Here is a 22,196-nt window from a genome sequence, read left to right on the forward strand (position 1 = left end):
ACACAAAGGCAATGTGTGATGCAACTCAACCGCTCCACGTGGCCGTTATCTAAATTCTCAACTACTGTACTACCATAGTCGTACTACACACTCACTCCGCCAAACCACTCCACTTTACTGCTCCTGTTGCTGGATGCTGACTGTCCATCACTATCACACAGTGCTAACCTCATTGCATCATTTGCACGTCATAAACAATGCCCGTCTTCTCCTTTGTAAAAATAACGGATTCGAAAGCGTGACAGTAGTTACTGTATTTAATATTTCATTTTAACATTGCGAGAGTAAATAATAAGAATTTAAACATATACTCCCTATTTTCTTCATTAACGTGGCATAGTTACAAACAAACGCATTATAAATTTAATTTAACTACTACTGTACCTCGTTTAGTGCCTAAACACAAATATTTTACGTAATTACGTGTTGTATAAAATTTTAGTTTTGACACGATTATTGTATTGACACTATTCATGTATATTGTGTACAAAATGAATAAACGATAATTTGATTTGAAAAACATCCACTTTAAAAAGGCGATTGGGCGATTTTACGGAGTGTCATTTTGTTCTTAAATGCAAAAGGCCAAAGTAGGATAGGAACCAGGAACGATTAGAAAACTCTTTATACACATACATCCGCAATACAATCACTATAAATAAAATCAATCACTATAATTTGTTAATTACAATAGAATTGTTCGTAGTATAAATTTAATAAAAATACCCCCGCCGCAGCAAACCTGCAGACTAAGCGAATTTCCATTTGACTGATTGGATTTACACTGAAATGTCTACTTAAAAATATAACATTTATTCTTGATTTAAATAGAATTAGTTTAACAAGTACTTAGGTTTGCTGCATCAGGGAGGGTAAAACTGTTTTTTTTTTGTAAAATGTGAATAGTTAGTAAGAAATAAAAACATTTTCCAAATTTGATCAAAATATGTTCACAAACAAGCAAACTACAACAGTTTACTTATTCTCCATAAGAATAACATGGGAATTTTAAATTTACAATTTTTGGAATTTTCTCCGTAACCATTAGGCGCATAATAACGCTTCAATATACTAAATTATTTGTTTTTTTAAGCTCTACAAAATGGTTTGGAAAGAAATTGCTAAATTTTATGTTTTTTGGGTCAAAAATGGGAAAAACCTATTTTTACCCCATAAAACCCCCCGTAAACCCCCGTTCCCATGGTCCGATCATGCTGGATCGCGAACTCGTTCGAATAAACGTACGTTTACACGTTTGTACCAAATTTCATCAAAATCGGATCATTTTTGCTCGAGTTATCGTGCTGACGGACACATATATATATATATATATATATATATATATATATATATATAAATAAAATTAAAACATATATAACAAAGTACCCTTTTAGTAATTATTTTATTTTTCATGACGACATGTTTCGTTAGTAGTTCTAAAAATGCAAGAAAATAATATATATAAATATATAAATATATATATATATATATATATATATATATATATATATATATATATGAATTTGAACGGATGGTGTTTTTGGCCTCTAGGGACCTCAAAACGAAAAAAAAATCGGTCCCGCGTCCAGGTCTTACCATGAGTACTACGGTAATAGCTTATTCCCTATATGGGAAATTCGCTAAAAAACAACAAATTCCTTTTACTTTGTATAAACTGTAGTGTTGATACAGTACGTGGGGTGGCAATTCTGTATTAAGCGTCTCCTAGAACATTCATAGACTAGAGGATGTTCAAATGCAGATGTATGACATGTAGAACAGGCTATGTGTCAGGTCGGACAGGGTAGGAACTGGAGTCATCATGTAGGCAAAGCATGCACGTAACATTGTGATTTACAGTTTGTTTTAGCTTGCCAGCTATAATCAATAATCAATTAATTGAAATGGGGACGCCGCCTAGGTGCCTAACCCAATTATGAGTGAGTGCAAAAAGGAGTAAGAGATTCAAACCATCAAAAGCTACTGACTTTTCTCTGGATCGAACCGGCAATATTTGACTGTGGTGAGCACTATAACCATTCAACTACCAAGCCAGTTATTATTATTACCAGCACAACACACGTGTGAGGTGTAGGTAGGGTGTGGTGTATGTTGTACAACTGAACGTTACCAGAGAGTAGAGAGAGCACAGCACACGTGTGAGGTGTATGTAGGGTGTATGATGTACATCTGAACGTTACCAGAGAGTAGAGAGAGCACAACACACGTGTGAGGTGTGTGTAGGGTGTGGGGTATGTTGTACAACTGAACGTTACCAGAGAGTAGAGAGAGCACAACACACGTGTAAGGTGTATGTAGGGTGTATGATGTACATCTGAACGTTACCAGAGAGTAGAGAGAGCACAACACACGTGTGAGGTGTGTGTAGGGTGTATGTTGTACAACTGAACGTTACCAGAGAGTAGAGAGAGCACAGCGTGTGAGGTGTATGTAGGGTGTATGATGTACATCTGAACGTTACCAGAGAGTAGAGAGAGCACAACACACGTGTGAGGTGTGTGTAGGGTGTGGGGTATGTTGTACAACTGAACGTTACCAGAGAGTAGAGAGAGCACAACACACGTGTGAGGTGTATGTAGGGTGTATGATGTACATCTGAACGTTACCAGAGAGTAGAGAGAGCACAACACACGTGTGAGGTGTGTGTAAGGTGTGGGGTATGTTGTACAACTGAACGTTACCAGAGAGTAGAGAGAGCACAACACACGTGTAAGGTGTATGTAGGCCGTAGGGTGTATGATGTACATCTGAACGTTACCAGAGAGTAGAGAGTGCACAACACACGTGTGAGGTGTGTGTAGGGTGTGGGGTATGTTGTACAACTGAACGTTACCAGAGAGTAGAGAGAGCACAACACACGTGTAAGGTGTGTGTAGGGTGTATGATGTACATCTGAACGTTACCAGAGAGTAGAGAGAGCACAACACACGTGTGAGGTGTATGTAGGGTGTATGATGTACATCTGAACGTTACCAGAGAGTAGAGAGAGCACAACACACGTGTGAGGTGTGTGTAGGGTGTGGGGTATGTTGTACAACTGAACGTTACCAGAGAGTAGAGAGAGCACAACACACGTGTAAGGTGTATGTAGGCCGTAGGGTGTATGATGTACATCTGAACGTTACCAGAGAGTAGAGAGAGCACAACACACGTGTAAGGTGTGTGTAGGGTGTATGATGTACATCTGAACGTTACCTGAGAGTAGAGAGAGCACAACACACGTGTGAGGTGTATGTAGGGTGTATGATGTACAACTGAACGTTACCAGAGAGTAGAGAGAGCACAACACACGTGTGAGGTGTGTGTAGGGTGTATGATGTACATCTGAACGTTACCAGAGAGTGGAGAGAGCACAACACACGTGTGAGGTGTATGTAGGGTGTATGATGTACAACTGAACGTTACCAGAGAGTAGAGAGAGCACAACACACGTGTGAGGTGTGTGTAGGGTGTAGAGTTGAGGTTTGGACAGACCGGTTCTGGACCCAAGGTCTACTCTCCAGCACTGACACTCCTAGTCCTCATCCAGGGAACTGTGTCCCACTCCAACTGGGGGAATCAATACAACCACCGAGTCTGCAAACCACACCGATTGTCAATCGAACTGAATATAAGTTTTCTGTGATATAAGTTAAAGGCGGTGCACTGATTTCGAGCAAGCACTGAAGCGGCCGTAATGATCGCTAATCCCGTTCAAAAGATGAAAACCACTTTGCAACAGATCAGGGCAATTTTTTTGACACTTTAATCATCAAAATCGGTTCAAAAATGAGGGAGGAGTTCTGTTCACAAAAACAACAACAAGATCGGTAGCAGGTGAAGTAGATTCTAGTTCTTATTCTGTTTGGAAAGTACTTAAAGAAAACGGGTTACCCGTACAGTTTTCACAAAGTGCAAGCCATGTATCCCGACGATTATCCACGTCGCGTGAACAGTGCTAGATGGTTTCTACACAAAATTGTTGAAGATCCAAGATTCGTAGAAAATGTACTGTTCTCAGACGAGTCCACATTTACTCGAGATGGCATTTATAATTCCCGAAACAACCATACGTGGGCAGCTGAAAACCCCCATCCTATTGGCATGAGAAGATTCTCAATCAATGTTCGGGCTGGCATGTTGAACAACAACCTTATTGGCAAAAGGCCAGGAAATAAATAATAGTTATTTGTGTGTGTTATTTGTGTGTTGTATTGTAGTTATTGTGTTAGTTCGTTGTCATAACTACTGCGCAAAGTTCCACTTCAAAAATGTAAACGAATTGTTTTTTTACGGGACATCGAAACTAAAAAGTAAAGTAAATTTTCAGATAGCAACAATTGTTGCAATACGTCTTGCAGGTAAGCATAGTTTACCATTTTCAACTAAACTGACTCATAAAACTGTGGAAATTTGATGAGCGTTATAAATGTGCCGCTTGTATCGTAGCTACCACCACCGTTTACGTGCCGCTCAGGTTACCGCTCGCCGCTCGTATCGTACCCGGGGCCGGCGGGGCCTAAGGTATTTTTTGGATATATATATTCATCGATAGTTGCTAATCAAAAACTAATTAAATCATAGGGAGTGAGTACTGTATATGGAATTTTTCGATGCGCTGAGTTGAGATCGGAGCGGGCGTTGCGGTTGTAGTAAAGAGAACAGCCACCAGACATGAGACACGACCCTGCGGCATGATTGCTACTGACTTTCACCTGGCGTGCGGATTAAGTGGTGATAAGCGCGTATAAAATTGTTATCAGCGATGGAATTTTCCACGAGAGTAGAGTGGAGTAGGTCGTTGACACCGCAAGTGTGAGTGGTGCGAGCCAGATGTGCGCTGTGAGTCATACAGCATGCATCATGCATCGGACTGCTGACTGCTGACATGTCGAGACAAGAGCTGCTACATACCGGTAATGCTAAATGTAACATTGCTGCACTACTGTCTGTACTCTGTCCCAACCGTTGTCACATGACAAGATGACAGCTCGATGTAGATACAGTAGCTAGGAAAGATCGTCACAAGGTTGCAAGATTACCAATTCCTAGCCAGCCTTCAACATGTCCATAGCGTAACAAGGCACTTAACAAGACTTAAAGAAAAATCGTGAACAGAAAGTATGGAATCACCAGAACAGCACATAGGCAAGATGACAAAATTCCAAGTTGCAAACATGCAAGACTACCCTCTTGGTCATAAAAATGTAGTTTGGGCTCGCTAGAGCTCCAGTGACAGTGTAACCTGATGACAGGTCCAGTAGATGACAAGCCACTTCCAGCCGCTGTATAATATTTGCCACAGTGGCAAGGTGCGAAGAGAAATAAATTTCACCTACAGTAGTCTGTTCTATCGATGTATATAGCCATTAGAACATAGGCGAATAGGCTAAAAACCGCCTGCTGCTGTGGCCCCGGCCTAAACGCTCATAAAAGTCATAAAAAGCGAAAACTGCTGCCAACTGTTGTACTGAAGATGTACAATCAGCTGTTGGCACTGACAGTGTTGCCAACAGAGCGGGCCGACCTGAGGAGGACATCGACCAACGACCAAGCTGTATAAGCAATTCTATTTCTGTTCTCTCTTACGTAACCACACAGATACAGCAAATTTATTATTTCCATCTTTGCTAACTTGTGCCGTTGCCTTTGTTACGTTTATCTGTTTATCGGTGAACTCTTCCCACACTCTTTATCTCTTCAAACAGTTCAAACGGGGCGAGCTTTATTCTCGTTCAGTATATAACAATAACACTAGCGGAATAGCCTACATTAGCAGATTAGAGAACATCCAGTAGTAAAACCAGGAAGTAAATATAAATACTGTAGGCCCTAAATCTAGCTACAGCAGGATCGTTCAAGAAACGGGTTGAAAAAAAACGGCGCGCAACGGCGGTGAGGCGCAGGGCTACTCTAGCCCTGGGTGAGGCGGCTATAGGGTTAAATGCTAGTTAAAGGTCAGTTAGTTTGGTATGCAGGGTGGTTGAAAAGTAACTTTTGGTACTTTAATACTTAGTAACTTGGTAACGTAACGGGGGTGCCCTTAACTTTTCAATAGTTTGAGATAGGCTAATTGAAATCAGTTTGCTGCAACCTTGTTAAAAAATGAGGGGCTACAATAATTATGGCTAATTTTCAAACATTTGCCCTTAGGAGTAGCGAAGGTAGGGGGTAGGTCAAAATGTTCAAATGGCAACAAGTATAGTCGAGTTTGGTATCGTTTTACATATCTTGGCATAACTAAACAATTGACATAGAAAACAAAAATCGGATGATGGGGGCTGAAAATTAACTTGCACCCCCGTTAACTTTTAAACCTTTTGAGATGTTTGAAATCAGTTTGCGGTAACCTGTTTGGATACGAGGTGCTAAAGAAAATAGAAATCAGACAACTAATAAGAAAATGGCAGCTAAAAATTATTAAGACAATGGTTATTAATAGTAATTTTTAACTGCCATATTGTTATTAGTGGTCCGATTTCTATTTTCTTCGTGATAATTGTTTAGTTTTGTCAAGACCAGTAAAATGATACCAAACTAGACCATAGGCTACTTCCTATTTAAACATTTTGAGCTACACCCCGCTCCCACTAAGGGCAAAATTTTCAAAATTACCCATAATTATTGTAGCCACTCATATCTTAACAGGTTGCCGCAAACCGATTTCAAATATCTCAAATAATTCAAAAGTTAAGATGCCGTGCAAGTTAATTTTCAGCCACCTTCGTGGTTATTTGGATTTGAAACGTTTTAGGACGCCATTTTGTTATTATTGGTCCGATTTTGGTTTTCTTTATGTCAATTGTTTAGTTTTGTCAAGGTCTGTAAAATGATACCAATCTCGACTCTGGGCTACTTGACATTTGAAAATTTCGAGCTACCCTCTAAGGGGAAATTTTTCAATACCAACCATAATTAATTACTGAAGCCCCTCATTTCTAAGAAGGTTGCCGCAAACCGATTTTAAATATCTCAAAAGGTTTAAAAGTTAAGCGGGGTGCAATTTACTTTTCAGCCACTATGCATAACCAACAAGGTTTAACCTTTACAAAAACAAAAGTTGCGGTCGTGTGTAATTTCAGTAGGCTATTTCAATAAGACAAATATAAAGGTATTTGCATTAGTGTTCTCTTTATTCGTACGTTTCAAAACATGGGGCTAGTTTTGTAAATGTTTATTTATTTATACGGTATACACTATTTTTACAAGAAATTACAAAGATGGCATACTCTGTGACAGATAAAAAACAATAAATATACACCTTGCCTTTCCTAATCTTAAATACAGTACTATAAGCAGCATTCAAGTTGTAGAGCTGTCCTAACAAATCTAGAAATATGCGTCATACAAACAACAATAGTTGCCTAATCATTTGTGGAGATCACTAGATTTAAATTTTACATTTCACCATTATTTTTATCCATTCACTAAAACGCCGACAGTGTTTTCAGGGTGTATTTTCAGTGTTTTGTCACTGAAAATCAGAAGATCAGTTAGTTGATTATTTATCTTATCGTTGACCTTGCTAGGCCTACTTCTTGTGTTATACACAAAACAAAGCTAACAATTATTCATAATAGTTCATTTAGCTTAGCTTAGCTTTGATCATGAAGTCTCCTTAGATCCTGATGCTTAATATATATGTTGCATGTGACGGAATCCATTGCATGTCTACTGTAGTTAAAATACAGATATCCATCTATTTGCAGGTATCAACCAAGCCAAGTCGCCAAATTAGTATGGTTAAGTTTTGAATTCTGGGGAATATCTCAATAGGGAAGTAGCTTAGTATTGCCGCAGGTGGTAACCTACAGTTGAGACCTGGGCCTGGGACCGATTCACTTTTTAGTTTTAATGTCCCCATAGGAAAAAAAAACCAAACAATTCGTTTAAATTTTGAAGTAGAAATTTGCGCAGTAGTTACACAAATAACTATTTACTAACTCACGACTAAACTGAAACATTATTCATTACCATTGTTTTAGTCTACCTCACGGGTTAGTTATAACAAAATTACATCCATTTTGAGAGACAAACTTTTTTTTGTCGGGCACAGCGTGAGGTTGGACTTGTGTTTATTATATCAACGCCAAACGGTCACAGGTTTTTGGAGTCTTATTTATAGGGCCTACTATGTATTTTGAATGCTTACCACAGTTAGTAGCCTACATGTTTTGTTGTCGTTTCAGGTGTATAAACTAATTTAAACTTAATTAATCTGGCGGTTAACGTTAAACACCAATCTTTATTCAAAAGATTAGTGTTTACTTAACTAAAAATATGCCTATTAAAAAGCTTGACAAGAGTAAGTTTACTACTTTAATAACAGATAAGTAAAACCAAAACTTACCTAACAAGTTCAAAGCGATCGAGCAACATTATTTAACCACAAAATAACCAATAAATAACTAATTGAATGGGGAAATCGTCATAGACACTTCTTAATTGAGTTTTCGTTTCCATGTGGTCCTGTAAGTCTTAGGATCATAATTTTATCCTTCTGTATTTTATTTTTGTCCGTGTATATCTACACGTATAATTAACTAAATAAGGAACTTAATTAAGGAATCAAAGAATGCAATCAAATATGTCACGAGACAGTTAGTTAATTTGTAGATAAAAGCCGTACATCGTCGGTCTATACATTGACACAGAACTAACTTTTTTAAGTTAACTTGTCATTATAAAACCCCCTCTAAGTAATTAATCTTGGAGTAAATAGAAAGTAAAACTTTTTAGTTTGACTTAGTTGATAAAGCATGTTTGACTGTGTCAACAGTAAATTATGAACATATCTAATAAACAAAGCCCAACTTATTTATGGTTTTATAGGCCTAAGTTATTATATTACTGAGATAGGCTACATCCTATGAATGTAAATTGAGTGATCTATTGAACCGATGAACTGCAAGTTTTTTGGCCTTATCGCTCTAAATAATGAGTCTGAAAAAACCAAAAGCCTATACAACTCGGATGAACTGCACCCACTCAAAATTTCACAAATTTGGTCTATCCTTAAACTTTGTCAAATATTCGATTCAAAATTAATTAGCTAACAATGTCATGAGCAGCCTTATCTAAAAATAGAGGCCAACACTAAAATTTGATAATTCATCCTCTAAGTAATTAATCTTGGAGTAAATAGAAAGTAAAACTTTTTAGTTTGACTTAGTTGATAAAGCATGTTTGACTGTGTCAACAGTAAATTATGAACATATCCAATAAACAAAGCCCAACTTATTTATGGTTTTATAGGCCTAAGTTATTATATTACTGAGATAGGCTACATCCTATGAATGTAAATTGATTGATCTATTGAACCGATGAACTACAAGTTTTTTGGCCTTATCGCTCTAAATAATGAGTCTGAAAAAACCAAAAGCCTATACAACTCGGATGAACTGCACCCACTCAAAATTTCACAAATTTGGTCTAACCTTAAACTTTGTCAAATATTCGATTCAAAATTAATTAGCTGACAATGTCATGAGCAGCCTTATCTAAAAATAGAGGCCAACACTAAAATTTGATAATTCATCAGCGGGGGACTGACCCTCCTCCCCAAATAGCCATCATACAACCCTTAATAAATGTATACTTAAGTAAACAAACTTACATCCCTCGAACGAGGCGGTCCAAAGAAACTTATAAGCTTATGCTTAGCTTAGCTAGCTAGGCCACTGTCTAAACTTAATAAATACTATGGATTCTGCGCAACTAAGTAATCTATAGGTTGGATTGTTTGGTACTGTACTGCGTACTGAAGTAATCTCACTGCCATGACTACATGCAAGACGGTGTAACTGGGTTACTCACATCTTGAGGTGGCTGGTGGTGACCCATGTCCTCAGGGGTAGCGGCGCCGGACGAGTCGTCCGGTTTGGCACTGGGGATGGGAATGGTTAGGCCGTTAATGGTCACTCCAAGGAAACACACAGACACTACCTGAATCCGAAATTGGCTAATTGAAAAAAATACGTCCTTTCAAACATGTAACTCGACTAGATGACGCGCGTTGGGCGCCGAACTCTCGAACCTACTGATCCAAGCTTCGACCCGAACCTGACTGAACGGAGGCGAGCGATCATATGGTTGCGGTCGATGGCGGCGGGTGAGTGGGGGAAAGTAGCTGCGCGCTTATTGGCTGACAAGGCGCAGTTTCATCACCTGACTCGTCTCTTGGCAACGGCGGCTACAGACTACACACACACACATGCACCGGCCCGGCGGCCGTGTTTTGTTTTGTGAGCTGTCTGCTGTCACTTACGTCAAAACGAACTGTCAAAGTCAAAGTAGCATTTTAAAAATTTGTAGAATTACAGTAGTAGCAATAATACAACTTATTAAGTTTTTACTACAGTTTGTGTTCATTATCTCTAATAATGAACAGATTATTAACTGTGGTAAATCACTAAAACCTGTATAAATACTGTAACTTGCAATATAAATTTTATTGCAGCTGCTGTTTGTAAACAGGTGACTTCGATGAAAGGATAATTGCGTTCTCTAATTTGGACACAAGAACTTTAAAAGAAGTTCAGTCGCGCAAAGTTGCTCACACCAGTAAAACAAAGTTATCACTTTGTTTTATAAAAATGTTTTATAACTCCAGTGGCTCTGGAGTTTCCCATGTTAACCTTATGATTTTTCATATTTAAAAGGAATTGATGAAGCTTAACAGCTGTTTCAATTAAACAAGTTGGTTCTGATCTATGATGTTCAATAGCAATAAAGTTACAAGGATTACCAACAGGGTGCAGCTTTTTTTAGCGAATTTCCCCTAATTTATGACAACAGCTAATTTGCAACCAAAAGGTGAGTGAGCGTAGCGAACGAACTTCAACCTGGAGGCGAGTTAGCGTAGCGAACCTGAAGGCAAGTGAGCGCAGCGAACGAGCTCCAACCTAAAGGTGAGTGAGCGTAGCGAACGAACTTCATCCAGGACAAAGCCCGCGGGTACAGCTAGTTAAAAATAAAGGGTAAAGAAATTATTTAAATATTAATATTTGACGTTAATCAATATATGTGAAATGTATATTATATCATATTAATATATGGTAGTATCAATATATGGAGAATATACCACGTGGAGTATGAAAAATACAACTGTCGCGCCGCGACTGTAGCGGTGCATAAACGTACCCATTTGATCCAAGCAAGAGAACTTGAACCGCGCGCGACACATTTTTTGAAGCTGCGATTTGTCGCGATTTAGAGATCGCCGAGTCGCTCACGCGGTGCATAGCTCCAGGATAGCTCCCATTTAACTTAAAGTGCTGATCAAACTCAGCGCATGACGGCGTGATTGTATGGGGTGAGAACCCGTGTTTGTCAGTTTAACTATAGCCTACATGCATTATTATTTCACAACAAAACCAAACTATCAGTAAATATGATAAACATACATACAATTTGGCACACTTGTACAAGCAATGAAATGAAAATGAAGAAATATTCATCCGAACACTCAAAGTACATTGGGCCCAATAAAAGCCACACAGACAAACAAGGTTGTTTGTTGGCTATTTACAGTCATAACTTTGTGGTTAAGGTTGTTTATTCTTTATCACAAAGTGATGACTCGTGCTCGTATAAACCAATTGGTCGAGAGACTATTAAGGGGGGGGGGGCTTCGTTGTTCCCAACTAGGATCAATCGTGAAACAAAACAGCTTAAACAACCCCCTTGCCTTTATAGCCGATAAATTATTATCGTGAGTAACAAACGATTGTGTTGAACGAGTCCAAGTATGTACAGCAAGTATGTACAGCAGTATAAAACGACATGACAAGCAAAGGATGACAAATAAACATCGTGGAGGTAGACCACAGAGCAGAGTTATTTATCTTTGTTAAATGTTAACATGATAAGAGTAATGAGGTCATAGTAGAATTTGAATGAACATCACGCCACATCCATACATTGGCTCTGAAGCTGTAGAAATGCTGGTGTTGGTCGGATTGGGCTGATAGTCAGCAGTTTAGTTAGGGCGTCGGACGGGATGGTTCTTCAGCTGAAGAATCAACGTCATACCACAGGATACGTGATGTTTGTAATTTGTATAGTGTCTGACTAGGTATGTTGTGGTCAGTGGAATAACACTTACCAATAAGTAAAAACCGGAGATGAACTGGGATGCATATTTGTTTGACCAAAATTCTGGAAACCTCTGATCTGGATTTGGCTGTTGGTTCAGAAATATCTAATCTTAACACAACTGTCATTTAAAAAAATCGCTAAAATATAGTTTGAGATTGTATTAGTTTTTATTGAAGATTTCTTTTTACACAAGTGCTTAATTGGCTTAAGTGTTTACTGAATGCAAATGCAGCCTACGAGCTATAAACCAGTGAGCTCATGTTCTCCTCGTTGGTCAACACGTTAGAGCAAAGCACGTCGTAAGCATTATGTGATTACTATAATACTTGAATATATACAGCTTCCGTAACGGCGTGGTGGGGCGATGTTTACCTTACCATTGGGATGTCCTTGATCATTGGGATTTTTGGTTACTAGAGCTCGCCCCGTGGTCGAAAACTCGAGCAAAAGTAATTGTGCAAATTTCTCTATTTTCACCTGGCTGTCATAAGTTTTGCAAAAGTGTTTTAATATATAAGATAGATAGAACACCCTGATAACTATTGTTTCATCAATAATAATTCCCTTAATACAATCCAACAATATAACTGCTCTAGGCATACCCAGTGTTAAACACAATGAAGTGTACTGTACATACTATGAACTTAATTCTAATAAATCACCTTTGGTCGCTTTAAAAGCAAGAGGAACACGTTACAATAGACATACGAGTTATACTGTGCATTATAATATTACGCAAATTCCAACCAATGAAGTGAAAATAAACATGAGACATTAAAATCACAGTTAATATGTTCTACAGAACAATTATTGGGCGTCCCCATCTCAACAATCTATATATTTAATTGGAAACTGTTATTCTTTGTCTTCACTAATTTGAGAGAACTTTGTAGAGGTGTCTAAAGAAATGTCTTGGTCTGTAGGTGAGCCATCATAAGAGAAACAAGGTAAATTCCCTTGAGTCTCTGCGGCCTTTAAAATTCCCTTCCCAATTCCCATGTTATTCTTATGGAAGAAAAACGGGCTTTTTGCTCCACTAATTTGAGAGAACGGCTGGGCGTAGAAACTTGGCAGGATAGGGGTGTCTTAAGAAAGGTTTTGGTCTGTAAATGAGCCAATGAGCCATCAAAAGAGAAACAAGGTAAATTGCATTGAGTCTCTTCCCTAGAGGCCTTTAAAGTTCCCTCCCCAGATTTGTTTAGATTATGGCCAGGTGGAGAATTTTACACGATCTTTTAATGAAACAGCAGTTACAGTAACATTCAAATTTTATTGAAAAGGTCATGTTTATAAGCATTTTTACTGAAACTGTAAAATGAAAATGTTGAACATGTTTTGTGATTTTAACATTCATTTTACACTGCATGGTAAGTGTTATCATTTTTTTTCTTTCAAAGGAACAGATAATTATTTCTTATCGGGTTAGCTTGTATTTATTGTAAGGGTTGCCACTTGCCTTTTTTTCTACTTTCAATAATCATTATTACATCAAAATAATACCCCCGCCACAGCAAACCTGCCGACTAAGTGAATTTTCATTTGTCAGAATTGATTTTCAATTAAATCTATTTAAATAACATTAGGTCTAGTTTGCGGTTTTGCTTCTACAAGGAAACTAATAAAGTGTAATTTTTTGTAAAATATCAATAGCTTAGTATAAAATAAATAAATTTCTCATGTTTTAATACTTTTTAAACTTTAACACTTTTCAATGAAATGGTGACCATACAAAGTAGGTATTTTAAGCCAAGCATGGATGGAGAAGAGTGTAGGATGAATGGCGCGATCTTGTAGTCTTGTTAGTGACTAAGGCCGACATATTCCTTTGAAACTGCTGTTAATTAATAGCCCATACAGCTAATGGCAATTAAGGGACCTACAGTTTATAGTAGAATCCGAACCACATTTTTGCCTTGGTATCAACAAATTGGTGTAATTATCAGGATAGTACTGCCACAGACAATATGTGGTACTGCGGATATGCGCAGTACCCACTAGTGCGGACGTTAAACGTAGAATCAAAGTTAGGATGGCATTTTTAATAGGATTAAATTATCTACATTGTTGTGGTTTCAATACGTTAATGTAAAATCAATCCAGGCAAATGGAAATTCGCTTAGTCAGCAGGTTTGCTGCAGTGGGGGTATTAATAACTTTAATTTATCAATCACAGTTAGCTGAATTTGCTTGAAACCTCAAGAGTGACCATCGATTTCGACGGGTACCTAGTAATTGATTGATTTGCACATGAGTTATAAAAGGGTATCGTACCATTGAAGCAGTGAAGCAGAGATAAATGTGGTGACGTTGGTCCATGTGTTGAAGACGACACTTTCAAAACGAAAACCACTATCACATTAAATCCGACACCACCACCACCGCGCACTGACTGGCCACATACACTGTAGTGTACGTGACTTGGGAGGCTCACAACACGCACACACACACACACCAGCGATAACTCTACGTGCGGGGGACTTTACCACGGACTATAGTCCTAGACCTACAACGTACAGTAGACAGCACAGTGATGACGTTAAAAACATCACCACTTATGCTTTATTCGTTTATCTCAGCAAAAGCCTTGATTGCGGCAAAATCCAAAAACTATCGCGGACGTTCTTTCATCGTCTCCCTCGGTCATGGAAACATCATCAGCGTTTTCCGTGATCGCAGTCAAACCTTGAATATATCGTGCGTTCATGTAGACATGATCATCGTAGACATGAATATCTTCTTCGGTATTATAGACATCATCATCATCTCCCACGGTCATGAAAACGGCAACATATTTTTCCGCCATTGCGGCAAAGTCTTGAATATCTTCTTCGCTCTTGGAGATATCATCAATGTCTCCCGCGGTCACGGAAACGTCACCTTTTTCCAAGATTGAGGTGCGCGGTAACAGTTGGGGGAAACGGACAGAGGAGCGCAAGTCGTAAAACTGTCAACCCCTCGGCCGAAGAATTCGTCGGGGTAGGACCAAGGAGCGCAGAGGTGCTTGCGCTCCTTGGTCCTACCCGTGCAAGGAACTTATCCCCTACTTACGAGGGTTGAACAAGACAATGCTTGAATCGACCCTGTGAGTATATCCCATTAGTCGCGCCTCACTGTCTACACCATTGATTCAGGTATATTTTTCTAGTGCAACTTATTACCAAACTAATGTATCAACAAATTACCAGGCCGTACACTTTCACTTTCGAATTTAAATTGCAATATAAAAGCTGATCCTTCAGTTGAATGTTAAACCACATTTAGATTTTTTTATTTTATAAAAATGGATTTAAAATAGGCTACTTTTTAATAATTGCGACTTGATTAAGGTAGGTGACTTTAGTCTTCATGGTGTGGATCTAAAATCAATGAATGGAAATTATTGTAAATTAGTAAGTTTATTCACTTTTAATAACTGCTTTAAACAAACATAATCTTTGAAAAGAAAGGGGTATAGCACCGTTAGTTTTACCTTGGAAAAGGTGTTAAAACCCTATTAAAATGTGCAAATTTGCAATGGGACCCCTCGCTATGAAATATACTAATTTTTATGCAGGAATGGTTTGTAAAATCCTTAGCTAATTTAAATCCATGAATACAATTAAATGCTTTCAACGTGTACCCACCATTGATAAAAACAACCTGAATTTTTCATCTTAGTTTTATAGGTAAATTCAACAGACAGAAACCATCTCATCTTTATGATATGTAAAATGCGCATATCCATTGAAGTACTTTATTTTTCCATTGATTGATAAAAAGAAAAGGTAATACAAAACATACGTACCAATACAGTATATAGTTGATATACTTTGCAGTTTCTCAGACTCGAGAGCAAGGATCGGAGTCAGAATTTTACTATGTATATTGTATTTGTGTCAAAATGATGACTTTTTATGTAGACAATTTTGTACTATTTCGAATCCCATATATTTTTTCCAAAAATACAATACGGGCCATTCTCAATTCATTTCACATTTCTTAGGAGGTAAGCTTTACTTTTAAATGCCAACAGTGATAACATTATATTACAAAAACAAGATTTTACAAAGGAACAATTTTTTAAAGTTACTTAGCCAACACTTTATATGGTAGCATGACTCAAATTCCATATAATTTTAAAGTTATTGCAATTCCAAATAATCTTCCTAATTTAAACTCAATTTGTATTACAGTACTTTCTTTTAGTTTTCGAATTATCATCTATATTTGGCGTTTATGTTGTCACCATGTAAAACGTTTGTTAAATGACACAAATGATGTATAATATAACATTGTCATCACAATGTCTAAATAGCAACATGTCACAACGTCAAACAACATAATTCATTGTTACTAATGTTTGTATAGGCCTAAAAAATGTTTAAACTGTAGGCCTACGGTTTGATGTTTTTCAAAAATAACTTTGTTCTCGCTGGATAAATAAGTTTGATTATTTTGCCCTGAAATAATCAGTTAGCCTTATTTAGATGAAACAGTTATTGTTAATTTAAAGAAAAATCACAGTATATTACATTGTGGATGCTGAGTAATGGTGCACTCTGATTAGGATTTATTTGCCCCAATGAAGTATTTTTACCCACGAATCTGTGACATTAGTTAGAAAATGTACCAATTGCACCGTTAACATTAACCGAGAATAGAACTTTCTTTAGGAATCTGCACCGGTAACGAATTTGTAAAATTGGTCACCTTATTAGATGTACAGCAAGAAATTAAAAAAAAAAACCCACGTCACTGATTGTAAGTTACTCATTACTTATTATCTCTTATTTGATTCTAGACTCAAAAGTTTATTTTTTTATAATAGATAATTTACTTTGTAACAGGTAACACTACTTGAATAAAGACAAGTTTTAATTTTTGTAGTTTACTCTTTTTTTAGAATTCCTTTTAGAGTATGTGCCAGTTGTTGAATTTAGCATTGTTATTTGAATTTAGCATTAAAATAGAGTAATTATGTTTATATTTATTGGTAATCCGGAGGCTATAAAATCTACGATGCTTAAACCATTACTTTGGAAATAGCCAAGTAAATTCTGATTAAACAAATTTGTGCTTGTCTAAACAGTTGGGAATAATTATAGGATCTTGAGGAGTAAATGTTTTCATTAGATACACTTTTTTGTCGGCAATACAACAGTTAAAAAAGTAAACGAAACAAAATAATCGATTTATTTTCAGATATTTCTAACTATATACTTTCAGAAAAACCTAAGTAATTCTTATTCAAAAAGTATTTTTAAATTTAAACAAAGCCTATGTAAACAACACTACTTTTTGAAGTAAATTTAGCCCAGGCACATTGTCATTTGGCAAATATCACTTTCAGCAGTAGGCTCACCCACCTAATCCGGAAATGCACAACATATAATGTTGTTCTTAAGAATTAGTTTCAAGAATGGTATGCGTTGCTCCTAAATAGTACGAACGTCCGGTAATATTAAGTCATTCAATATCCTAACCTCTATCACGAGAGAAAATGTCAGGTGTTTCCACAGGACGGAGACGAAGGTTGAATCACGGGTCGATGATCAAAACAAATCACGTAGAATCATGCATGCTATAAGCAATTAATAGTCGTCATGCCTTCAAAGCTATTTCAAAATTGTATAAACTATACCTGCAAAACAAAATAATGTAAACATTTGATAGTTCTGAAACGCAGAGAGAAAGTTTAGCTGTCTCAAATAATCTAATATGATTTTAATTATAATAGAATAATGCAAATTTAGTTCCGTACTATTATTTTGATAAATATTTAATTTGTATTAAACTGCACTTAGAAAAATATGCAGTGTGTCTGCATTGAAAATGGGCTTATTAACGTAGGACAAAACCCAACTGTTTTTAAGATAACTACTTCGAATGCATAATCCAGTATCTTGCATTGTCTCTGTTAACATATTTATAGTTTCAAAATTACTCCTTACATTTTCATTTTAAAGAAGTGTATTCAATGAGGCGCGACTAATGGGATTTACTTGCAGGGTTGACCCAGCCATTGTCTCTTTTAATCCGTATAATTAGGGGATTAGTTCCTTGCATGGGTAGGACCGAGGCGCGCAAGGTACCTCTGCGCTCCTTGGTCCTACCCCTACGGATTTTATTTATGACCTCCCATTAGAGCAAGTAATTTGATCTCCCAATGCCTCCGTAATGGCAACGCACATCTATAGTCCAAATGGGACCATTTTTAACCACATCGATGGTCAAACCATAGATAAAACATACTCCCAAACTCTTTAAAAGATGTAACGCCTAATTTATTGAGTAGCGAGCCTACTGGGGTTGTTTTTAAAACTTTTTTCCTCCCGTAACCAGGCTGTTATAAATACTGTACCCATTGTTGGAAGGTAGGTGCATGCTAAATTCCTTGCTAGTCCAAACCAATTTACATTTCTAACTTTCATCGGATGACATATCCCTTGAATATAATTGATCAGACTACTGCACTTTCTTGCAATATGTACCGGTACTAAATAATTTAAATAGTTCTAATAAATTTTCGTTATAGTATAAATACCTGACAGCTTTTATGGAAATTCCCAAATAATATACACTAACGAAGACATGCTGTAAAGTCTGGACTGTCAAACCCTCTCCTCTATTAGATGCAACAAAACCAGTTACCAACCACGCACCGATCACGAATTGACACACATGGAAAATTACTGATTAAAAAAAATAAATCATTACAAGAAAATCTGCAAAAAGTTAAATAACCGAGCTATCATGCTACAAACAAATAATCTATATCTATTGAATTGTTAAAAATAGCTCCAAAACCAATTATCCCAATGAAGCTGTAACGGTGTTATCACGGCGCGGGCCAGATAAGAGCAATTATAGCTAGAGATAATGTATACTGTAGAGTATGGACTGACACACCAAACAGCCAGTGTCAGACAGGGTGGTCTACTGTAGCATTATTACCATCACACTAATACCTGCTGAGACAGCTAGAGATACTGTAGACTGTAGACTGACACACCAAACAGCTAGTGTCAGACAGGGACACTTACAAAAGACCATATCACTTACAAAAGACAGGGTGGTCTACTGTAGCATTATTATTACCATCACACCAATACCTGCTGAGACAGCTAGAGATACTGTAGACTGACACAACAAACAGCTAGTGTCAGACAGGGTGGTCTACTGTAGCATTATTATTACCATCACACTAATACCTGCTGAGACAGCTAGAGATACTGTAGACTGACACAACAAACAGCTAGTGTCAGACAGGGTGATCTACTGTAGCATTATTATTACAGTACTATCACACTAATACCTGCTGAGATAGCTAGATTAGGTTAGGTGTACAATGCAGTTGTCTGCTTGCAATATTTAGCGGATATAGCATTCAATACTTTTCCAACAAAACACGACCTCTACAGTGCACCGAACGGAACTATATAAGAATTAATTGTCCTCAGCTGATCCATAATGATGAGAAACGTACTAAGGGAGTATGTTTTGTCTATGATGATACTTAATCTATTCATATTATACTATATCTAATATTAAAAACGTGAAAGTTTGTTTGTTTTAGTTTTTTGCTTGTTTGGGGCTTAATCTCAATCACGTATTAACTACTGGTCGGATTGGGCTCAAAATTGATTTGGCATGATGATAGATGATAGCTCACATTCCCCAATAATATACAGCATAAGCATATTCTTATCTCAAAAATCCTTATGGACTCCGCTCCAGTGGCTCTGGAGTTTTCTATGTTTACCTTATTGGGTAGGCTATTCATCTTTAAAGAATCAAAGAATTTTATAGCTGTTTCAACTAAACACATAAGCTAGATTCTATGATGTTCAATAGCATTAAAAAGTTACGAAGTTTTTAAGCGCTATTATTTTTTGTTTGTTTGAATTTTCAACATATAAACAGCTGTGAAGATACTGGCTTGCAGCATGTAGTTTTCATTTTTCCTTTATTTTTAGTTGCATGCATTGCTTTGCATGTTTTATATTGATTGAGATCCTGCATGTGTTTTTTTTTTTCAACTCAAATGTGTTTTTGACAACTCATAAAAGAAAGCATTTTTAAGAAAACTGTTGGACTTCTGTTAGCAAAACTACTACAATATTATAACAGAAAGTCGTACGGATCATAAACATAAACAAAATGAAGTAACTGACCCGAACCCTAACCTATAATAGTATTAACATAATATGGTTTAGACAGTTCCATTCATTGATAAAAAGTGTTTACATTCGGGCCAGTAACATCACATGTTTATGTTTATGACCCATACTGTTTCTGTTCTAGTATTCGTGGCATAATCGTAACAGTGAGACTGCAATAAAAAGTTAAAATTTAAAACATTAGGAAATTATGAATCTGTCGCTTTGCTCATTGGTCATTTAAATATATATACGTCTAAATAGAAGACAAAAGCACTCAGATGTAGTGGAATTGTAATATAACAGTTTGGTGAAGAAAGAGGGAACTTTCAATCCAACCTTGATAACAGCCAGTTTGACCTTGACAAGGTCGCCTTATCAGTGAGTCACCCACCTGCTTGCATGCATACAATACAATTGGTCTGTAACGCTCCACGTTCCATTTCCTTGACTACACTGACTATGAGCACTCTTTACGTTGCGATCACTTACAAAATACAGACAGACTATTATCATTGACTATTGTTGTAATCTATTTCCGTAGAAACACTTGACTGTGATTACGCGTTTAAAATAAATGAACAATTGAACGAATATTTATAGTTTTGTTTACTAACTATAACATATAAACACAGTGTACTATGTTACCTTATTACGTCGTTTGATCTTAAAAGATAATGAGTTTCATTACCAAAATTGGCGATGGTATACAATTGATCAAGGATCTAACCAATGTTACAAAAATTTGTGTTATTTGTTGCGAGAGGTTTGATTAGTAATTTCATAATGAACGGAATCTTTGTATTCTCAACAACATTACTGTATGAACAATACAATTTAAATTTTGAGGAGTCATTTAACTCAAATGGCATTCTAGTAAAATTCTACATGTTTGAAAACCAAAAGGAACTACAATCTTGCACGTACATTATATACACAAATCTACGTTACGCGAACCACAAATAAGAAAACCGTTCCACCAGTTCCAGTTCCCTAGTCTCTCTCTCACCGGATTTTTGTTCTTCGCGTACAATTAAAATACATTTTCGTCCAACTGCAGCAACAACAGCCGTTTTTAATACGTATGTTGCGGGTCTAACTCTTTTTGTCCCTAGGGAATAACAAGTTATTTTTGTTTTTTAGCGAATTACCCTATAGGGAAGTAGCGATTACCGTAGGTGGCACGGTAAGACCTAGGTCCGGGACCGATTTACTTTTTCATATTGATGTCCCCAGAGGGCAAAAACACAATTCGTTCAAATTTATATAGATGTATATGTCCGTGAACACGATAACTTGAGTAATTTTGTCCAATTTTGATGAAATTTGGTTTAAAGGTGTAATGCGGAATAATCTTGAATGAGTTCGCGAACCAACATGATCGGACCACGGGAACGGGATTTACGGGGGGTTTTATGGGAGTAAAAATTGGTTTTCTCATTTTTGGCCCTCAAAACACAAAATTTCTCAATTTATCTTTAGACTTTTTTCGAGTGCTTAAAAAATAAATCATTTAGTATACCAAAGTTTTTTTGTACCGTTATTAGTAAAGGAGAAAATTAAAAAAAATTAAATTAAAAATTCCCAAATAAGAATTTTATATTCGTACGAAAATATATATATATATACATTTATACACATTTGAACGATTGGTGTTTTTGGCCTCTGGGGACATTAAAATGAAAAACGAAATAAACTTGCAGAAATACGGTGTAGTTCATGACCACGCAACTACCCGTGCCCCGTCATAGTGTCCTGTACTGGCCAGTAGCAATGTTAATCCGTATTTTCGTGTTTCGTGTTGTATGTGTGTGTTTTTGTGTTTACCGATGACCTCGATTTGAGTGACATGACATTTTTTAATAGCCTGATGATGGGATTTTAATACTTCATACTTCATACTTACTTCATACTTCTTTTCTTCATCTTTGACCAGCAGTTGCTGGATAGATTGAGTCG

The 22,196-nt window shown here is 36.9% G+C and overlaps 1 protein-coding gene across 1 annotated transcript in view; it reads right to left on the bottom strand.

Annotated features, from left to right (window-relative positions):
- LOC128986227 (sestrin homolog) overlaps positions 1-10,073 on the bottom strand; it is a 56,671-nt gene extending 46,598 nt beyond the window's left edge. The window contains exon 1 of the mRNA XM_054406458.1: positions 9,817-10,073. Within this exon, the coding sequence (XP_054262433.1) occupies positions 9,817-9,843 (27 nt within the window). The 5' untranslated portion in view covers positions 9,844-10,073. The remainder of the gene's footprint in view (positions 1-9,816) is intronic.
- Between the last annotated feature and the right edge of the window lie 12,123 nt (positions 10,074-22,196).

This window comes from Macrosteles quadrilineatus, unplaced genomic scaffold (genome assembly GCF_028750875.1).
Source record: "Macrosteles quadrilineatus isolate MER2022 unplaced genomic scaffold, UCM_ALF_1.0 Scaffold_2__2_contigs__length_208266976, whole genome shotgun sequence".
Classification (NCBI taxonomy): Eukaryota; Metazoa; Arthropoda; class Insecta; order Hemiptera; family Cicadellidae; genus Macrosteles; species Macrosteles quadrilineatus.